This window comes from Urocitellus parryii, chromosome 4, assembly GCF_045843805.1.
Source record: "Urocitellus parryii isolate mUroPar1 chromosome 4, mUroPar1.hap1, whole genome shotgun sequence".
In the NCBI taxonomy this organism is placed as follows: domain Eukaryota; kingdom Metazoa; phylum Chordata; class Mammalia; order Rodentia; family Sciuridae; genus Urocitellus; species Urocitellus parryii.
In genome coordinates, this window is record NC_135534.1 from 18,631,744 (window position 1) to 18,639,792 (window position 8,049).

The window sequence follows — 8,049 nt, forward strand, 5'->3', positions numbered from 1 at the left end:
ATGGAAACAATGGAATATGAAAACATTACTGAATTTATTCTCCTGGGACTATTTAGTAATGAGGATGCAAAGGCTACCTGTTCTGTGATATTTTCACTTTGCTATCTTGCAATTCTTTCAGGAAACCTGGCTGTTCTTCTCACCATCAGGGGAAGCCACCTTGGTGAGCAACCCATGTATTTTTTCCTCAGCTACCTGTCCTTCATGGATGTCTGCTTTACTTCCACAGTGGCCCCCAAACTGATCATAGACTTATTGGTTCAATGGAAGACCATCTCCTTCAGTGGTTGCATGTCCCAGATGTTTTATGCCCACTTCTTTGGAGCCACTGAGATCTTTATCTTGGTGGCCATGGCCTATGATCGCTATGTAGCCATCTGTAGACCCCTTCACTATATGGTCATCATGAGCAGACGGGTGTGCTATATTCTTGTGATGGCTTCTGTTATTGGAGCCTTTGCCCATTCACTGATGCAGGTATTAATTATTATTCAACTTCCTTTCTGTGGCCCCAATCAGATAGACCACTATTTCTGTGACGTCTTCCCCTTGTTGAAGTTGGCCTGCATGGACACGGGGCTCTTGAAAATTATAATTGTCACCACCACAGGGGTGTTGTCCATTTTGACCTTTGTTGCCTTGGTGATTTCTTACATCATCATCCTGTTCACTTTGAGGACTCGCTCATCTGAGGGTCGCCGCAAAGCCCTCTCCACCTGTGGCTCCCACATCACCGTTGTGTTCATGTTCTTCTTGCCCCTCATCTTCACCTATGTCCCTATGGCCGATTCTGTCAGTGATGACAAAGTGTTTGCTCTGTTTTACACCATGATTGCCCCCTTGTTCAACCCTCTCATCTACACACTGAGAAACACAGACATGAAGAATGCCATGAGGAAAGTGTGGGGCCCCAAAAAATTATTTGAAAAGAATTGAAGCCTCTGGTTTTGGAGCCACTTGCCTGATCTTGCTCTCTTCACTGAATCAATGTCAGGAAACATGAGGTGCAGAGGGATGTTGTGTGTCACCCACAGTTGCAAGCCTTGAAGAGAGAAGACCCCTGGCCACTTTCTTTCTGTTGCTTAACATTTCTGAGACTGTTCGCAAGGGAAGTGAACCAGATGATTCCTAGGTCCTTCCCAGCTCTGATATTCTATAAGTTATTTTGTCCATCATAAACCAATACAAAAGGAACATTATGTTACTGATTGAAGCAAATTGGAAACATTGCACGATTCAGCTGTTGTGCCCTGTATTAGGAAATGGGTATCTCAACTGAGACATCTGTTATAAAAACAGAGAATGAAGAACTTTTCTGAGGTTTCCATTGCAATTAAAAAATGAAGAAATGTGAAAAAATGTATCTGTTGTATATTTTAGATCTATAACAAATTAAGATTTGAAAATAGTGTGACACAATGTAGTTTTCCTAGTCACATTGTAAATGATGGAAGTTATTGTAAGCTATCCTTAATAACCTGTAGGTGAATTTTTTATTAATCGGAAGTTTCAAATTGAGGTAATGATATCATCAAATTGATGAAATACAAACTTCTGTCACTCCTCCTCCCATAGAAATATCAACTTGAACAACTGTCAATGTACAAATATCTCTTCATAAGAGTTAAAGTAACCAAGTGAGTGTTTATAGCACCTGAATGTGTAACACAGACATTAGAAAAGATGAATTAAAAAAGGCAGGAAGAACAATTTTACTTTATGGGTGTCACCCTTTTTCCCACCCCAGGCATAAAAAGAGAGACTCTCCCTGTCAGGACACTGCACTTTGCCCTAGACCCCTAAGCAGGGCCTGCCTCAGTGAAATCTAGTGCTGTGCAGACTCTTAGAGCACCAGATTCTAGTCCCTGTACCTGTGGACTGAGCTTCTTGCTCACCTCGGTACCAGAGGCCCAGACTCGAGGCCTGCCTGGAAGATATTGGGGCCTGACTCACCACTAGCCCAACTCGAGTAGCCCTAAGCTCTGACTAATCCTGGCCCCAAGCACTAGAATAGTCCGAGAACCCTAGTTCAGGCTGGTACCCACAAACTCAGTCTCCAAGTAGACCCTTCAGATATAAGCTTCAAGCTGGCTGCCATGGACTGAACTTCCAAGTCTGCCCTACTGCAAGGCTACCTTCTGTAGCCCCAGATCCAAGCCTGTCCCACAGAACCAGGATTCAGGCCCACTCCAGCACCAGGCTGGCTGCTGTGACCCTATTCATCAGGCCAGCACCACTGAATCAGAGTCTAGAACAAAGCCTGCAGACACAGACTCCAGAATGGTACCATAGACTGAACTTCCAAGCCCTCCCTCATGCCAAACAGGATCCTGTGATCCCAGGTTCCAGGATAGCCCCCCTGACCTCAAGCACTGACTGGTGCTGTGGATACAGGCTCCTTGTCCAATAAGCAGCATGTTAGTCACCATGGCCTCACACTGAAGGCCAGCCCCTTCAGCCATACCAAATGCAAATTAAGGGACCAGTCTTTTCCTAGTAGTCCCCATTGCTAGACCAGCTCCCCCATTGTCAGGCCTCTGAACCATTCTTGTTGAGCCAGGTTCCAGCTTTTCCCCCAAGGGCACTAACTTCCTGATCAGCATCCACATACCCAACATGCAGGCTAGCCTTAGTGGTCCAAGTTTACTCCAGCAGACCCCAAGGCCAGGATATTTCCCATGAACTGAAATTCTAGTATAACCCCTGTAGACCCAGGTTCCAAGCCAGTCACCACAGACTCACAAGCTCATCTGGAGATTCAGTCTCCAGGCCAGGTCCTAGGCACTGAGGCTATTGGGTCATCTCAGTGGTAGAGGAACAAGGCCTAATCTAGTACTTAGCAGCCCTTGTAGATTAGACTGGCCCCTGTGGACACATCCACCCTCACATAATCAAGAGACCCATCTCAGTGGGTCCAGGATTCAAGAAAAATTTCATGGACCTAGATACGGGGCCTGCCAATTCCTGCTTACATTTCCCATCTTGTACTTTCTTGTACTTTCAGTCCACAGCAAGGTTTTCATGTCATGAATTCACAGCTCACATGTTGAAATCCTAACCCCAGCTGAGATGCCATTAGGAGATGGAAGCTTAAGGAAGTAATTCAATTAGTAAAGGAAGAGTTCTCATGCATGGAATTAATTGGTGCTTTGATACCAAAAGACAAGGGCCCTTATTCCCTCCCTCTCTGCTTTCTGTCATAGAGAACCTGGCAAGAGGATGGACACCTGAAAATCAGCAAGAGGCCCTTCCCCACAATCAAATCAACTGACACCTTAATAATGAACTTCCTAGTCTCCAGAACTGTGAGAAATAAATATTTGAGCCACCTAGTCTTGTGTATTTGTTCTAAGAGGTTTGAACGGCTAGAAGTCCTTGGCATATCAATCATATTTGTTTAATTCCTGGTCTGAAAATACTGACAGCCCTGCCAATCTGCTTCTAGTTCTGCTGTCTACATTGTCTTTTAAACTGTGTTCTTGGGGCTGTGGATGTGGCTCAAGCGGTAGCGCCCTCGCCTGGCATGCGTGCAGCCCAGGTTTGATCCTCAGCACCACATACAAAGATGTTGTGTCCGCTGAAAACTAAAAAATAAATATTAAAATTCTCTCTCTCTCTCTCTCTCTCTCTCTCTCACTCTCTCTCTCTCTTTAAAAAAAACTGTGTTCTTTGTTTTTCTTTGTTTTTACTTTTTATTATACTGTGTAAATATTTTTCTATAGGCATATAAATAGCTCTTTAGCACTGTGGGCTAAGTTGTCAGTAGGAGAAGCATACTATAGTCTCATGGTAGGTCTCAATGTAGCAGTGAGCCTGTTCCCTGGACTGTGATTCACAAGTGCTTCATAATCCCCCCTTCTGAGGTTGGACAGGATGGGTGAGGGGACTGGAGTTGGATTTTTTCAACTCTAGGCCAGTTGGCTCCGATAACATCTCAGCAAGCTAGACTGTTAGCTAGTGTTTTCCTAAAGGCTCACCTTTTAAAACAGAATGCACTTTAGTATTTCAAACTGGTTCCTTTATCTGATCTTTCTGGTAGAAGGACATGAGAATTTCTGCAAATGCTTACTGTGGGAACTGTATAGAGTTCCAGCAGGTAAAACTCACAGGAGATGCCCCTGACATTAATCTCTTGTCTACTCTGAGCCTCCCAATATTTGCCAGTTAACAGGTGATGCTTTTCTGCACCAGCACCAGTTAACGCAGAGCTTTCTACCACCCCTGGGTTTTTGCTCCAGTAGCTTATGATTCCGTTTCTTTTACTCTTTCCAGTTTTGGAGTAGTAGTGTGCTTTCTGACCTCATTTCTCCTATGGATCCAAGAAGAGCTGACTTTTAAAATTATTCATGTATTTACCTTTGTTAGGATACAATGGGGTCTCCCAGATGGTTTCAAGCTGAGCTAGATACCAGAACACTTTTGGCTATAAAATGGCACCTGCTCGTACAGTTGTTATTATTTTTTTTAAGTCTCTGAGATTATAATAAAATATTATTGTGACTGCTTAATAAATAACATAATAAATAGAAATTAAGTACATTTTGTTTAAAATATATTGTAGGTAGAATTATTAAACTTTATTTTGAATTAAAGTAAAATTACTCCATATATAATATAAGAACATTAAAAGGAATAATTTTATTTATACTTGTGATTTTTTTATTTAATTGCCATATATTTTTCTACCCTGTGTGCTTTAAAATTTGCAAGGCGTTCTTTACTTTGGGATTTAAGTAGTCAACTATATTTCAAGAATTTTGAAAGGAAAATATTACGTGATTACATGTTCTAGTGCTCTCCATTTCTTCCTGGAGTTTTGAATTTCCATATAATGTGTTTTTTCTTGAGCACAATGTAGCTCTCTGGTCATGTGTCTACTTTTGATTAGCAGGAAAGGTCATTGTTTTAGCTAGTTTTGCAGGGTGTCTTCACTTAATACAGGATTCTGTATTGACACTGACTTTTCCTTACTTTCAATATGCTTTTCTTTTGTGCATCAACACCACAGTTTCTGAAAGAAGTCAGCCATCGTTACCTTGTTCATTTGTATACAATGGTATAATATGACGTTTTGTCTCTAATTTTAACATTGGTTCTTTATACTTTTTTCAGTGTGATGTACCTATGTATGACTTACTTTTATATTCCTTCTTGGAGATCACTGATACTTAAATCAAAAATGGAAATATTTCACATATTCCTTCAAATACATTTTCTCCTTTTTAGGACTCTACTTATGATAAGGTTAGGTCATTTGACCTTGACCTACTACTTGTCACTAATCAAGTCACAGTTCATGTGTTAAAAAACATTTTTCTCTGAAATTTTAAAATATAATTTATTTCTGTGTATATTCTTTTGATGAATCTTTAACTGACTCTTTCTTCTGAGTTTCCAAGTCTTGCTGGTTATACCTTCTGATTATTACTTATTTCAGATATTTTTTCTTTCTAATATATGTATTTAAAGTATAAATTTCCTTCTTAGGACTGTGGTTGTAGCTCAGTGGTAGAGAGCTTGCCTAGAATGTGTGAAGCCTTGGGTTCAATCCCTAAGGTGTGTGTGTGTGTGTGTGTGTGTGTATACCTAATCCTACTTTAGCTCTGTCCAACAAGTTTTGGTATGCTGCCTTTTCATTTTCATTCACTGTATTCCTTAGGAATTTGAGTTTCTTTTTGATCTGAGGGGTATTTCTGAGTATCTTTAATACCAAGCCTTTGGAGACTCCTTACTATCATTCTGTCATTGATTTCTAGTTTATTTACACTTCAATTAGAGAGTATATTGTGTATGATTTTAAATTCTTTAAAACTGATCAACTAACCTTATGTCTCACCACATAATCTATGTTGATTTGTATTTTGTAGACAGATGAAAATAATGCTATTCTGCTTATTAAATTGAGTGTTCTATAGGTGACAAATAGTAAATGATGTTGCCTTCTGTACATTTGACGATTTGAAGTTTTTATATTTTGCAGTCTCTATAAAGGTTCATAAACATCACATTCTTATGTCACATTTTATTATTGCAGTTTTCAAGTACTTACAAAATTTATACTCATCTACATTTATCACAATAAAATATCCATAAAAAGTTGTGTTTTTGAAGAGAAAAGCAAAATAGAAGGCAAACATAGTAAAGGCACTTTTTAGCTATCTAAATTTGAACATACTAAAATCTTCCTATGGAATGTAAATTACTTTAATGCAAATTATTCATGATTTGTGTCAACTTTCAAATTAATGCTTGTGAATATTTAATACTTCTCAGTATTTAAAATAATCCCACATAGAAATTATAGCATTGTGCATTTAAAAATGGTACTAGTGTCATCTGTGTTGCACAATAGGGAAAATTTGGGGTCGTTTGGGGACATCAATATGTTAATGAAAACTGTACTTATACTAAAATCTTATTAAAAATTCCCATAAAACATTTTAAAATTTTATACTGGAAAGTTAGTCTTTTTGTTGTAAGCACAACTTAAAAATATACTTTATTTCAGAGCAGTTTTGGGGTCACATGAAAGTCACAGAAAGTACAAGAGAATCCCTTAATACCTGTTCTCTGCCCCTTTCAGTTCCTGTTGTGGCCTCTTGAATTGTTATAATTTTTAAACCAGTGTTAATAAATTTTTAATGAAATGTACAGATTATGTGATTGTTCAATCTTTGTATTGTAGAGTTTTATGACAACTGTGTTGTCATCTATCTATCATTATAGCACCATAAAGAAGAGTTTCACTTTTCTGAAAATATTATGTGCTCCACTTATTTCTCACTCTTCTTCTCTTCCTTCACACCTGGCAACCACTTACTGTTGTGTTACTGTCTTCATTTCTGCCATTTTCAGAAGTAAATTTCATAATTCATATACTTATAATAAATATTTACTACAAAGCTTGAAATTTGCTTTTCTGGTATTTCATACTTTGTTAAAATGCATTCATATTTTAAAGTTCATTAACATCAACTGGTTGTATATATATATTTTTTTATTTTGCAGTAATGAGGACTGAATCACAGGTGTTTTACCACTGAGCTACATTCATAGTCCTTTTTAAAAGTTTGAGACAGAGACTCGCTAAGTTGAGGAGGCTGGTCTTGAACTTCTAATCTTCCTGTTTGAACCTCAGCCTCCTGTGTCATTAGGATTACAGAGGTGCACCACTACATCTGACTCAACTGCTTATATTCCTAGCTTCTAGTCCATGTAAAAATATCATTTTTCATTGAGTGGTCTGTGCCACTATCATAACAACTCTATACTATGAGCAAATTTCCACAACTGAAATAATTTAAAGAAACTTGATGTCAATCCCTCAAACTAGAAGGAATCACATTAGTAAATAAAATATGTTTTTGAAAATGAATGATGTTATTAGCAAAAGAAAACAAAACAATAAAGTCTTTATAAGATCTAAGCAATCTTCCGGAAGGGTAAAATTCCTGCCCATATTCTGTCACTGTTCTCTAAGGTTCTATGTAAACATACGGTACCAGTCCAAAGTATATACCTTCAAGTATTATTGGTTTGGGAATTACATAGATTATCTCTAATGTCCATGGTAAGAAGACATTTTTACAATCATTTGCATATGATACATTCTCCTGAGTCAGAATGAAGAAATAACTTGAGGTACATAATCAGATATAATTAAGTTTAAATTTTTTAATAAATAAGACTATTTGGAAGAGTGAGAAACTGCCAGTTTGTGGATTTGAGCATGTGGAACAGTAATGAGACACAGAGCAAACCAAGCACTATTGTGAAAAAAGGCAAGAAAAATACTAGATAAATTCCAAAGATATATTAGGATAAAGCAGATAGAAACACAGAAGCAAACAATATTTAAGCAGTAACTCTTACATTCCTCTTTGCACCTCATCCTGTCTCCTTTTCTACATAGAGCCAATTCAAACAAGACAGTATACGTGTACACATCTTTTCCTAGGGACTATTCTCTTAAATCTGTTATTAGAAGTTAAACATTCCTATATACTTCTTCTACTTTAATCCATATTAAAAAGGATTCAAAACCTCCAT

General features: G+C 38.1%; 1 protein-coding gene across 1 annotated transcript; it reads left to right on the forward strand.

Moving 5' to 3' along the window:
• On the forward strand, positions 1-936 carry LOC113177110 (olfactory receptor 4P4-like). Its single transcript, XM_026381641.2, has one exon. It carries the CDS (start codon positions 1-3, stop codon positions 934-936), a length of 936 nt encoding a protein of 311 aa, XP_026237426.2.
• The last annotated feature ends 7,113 nt before the right edge of the window (positions 937-8,049 follow it).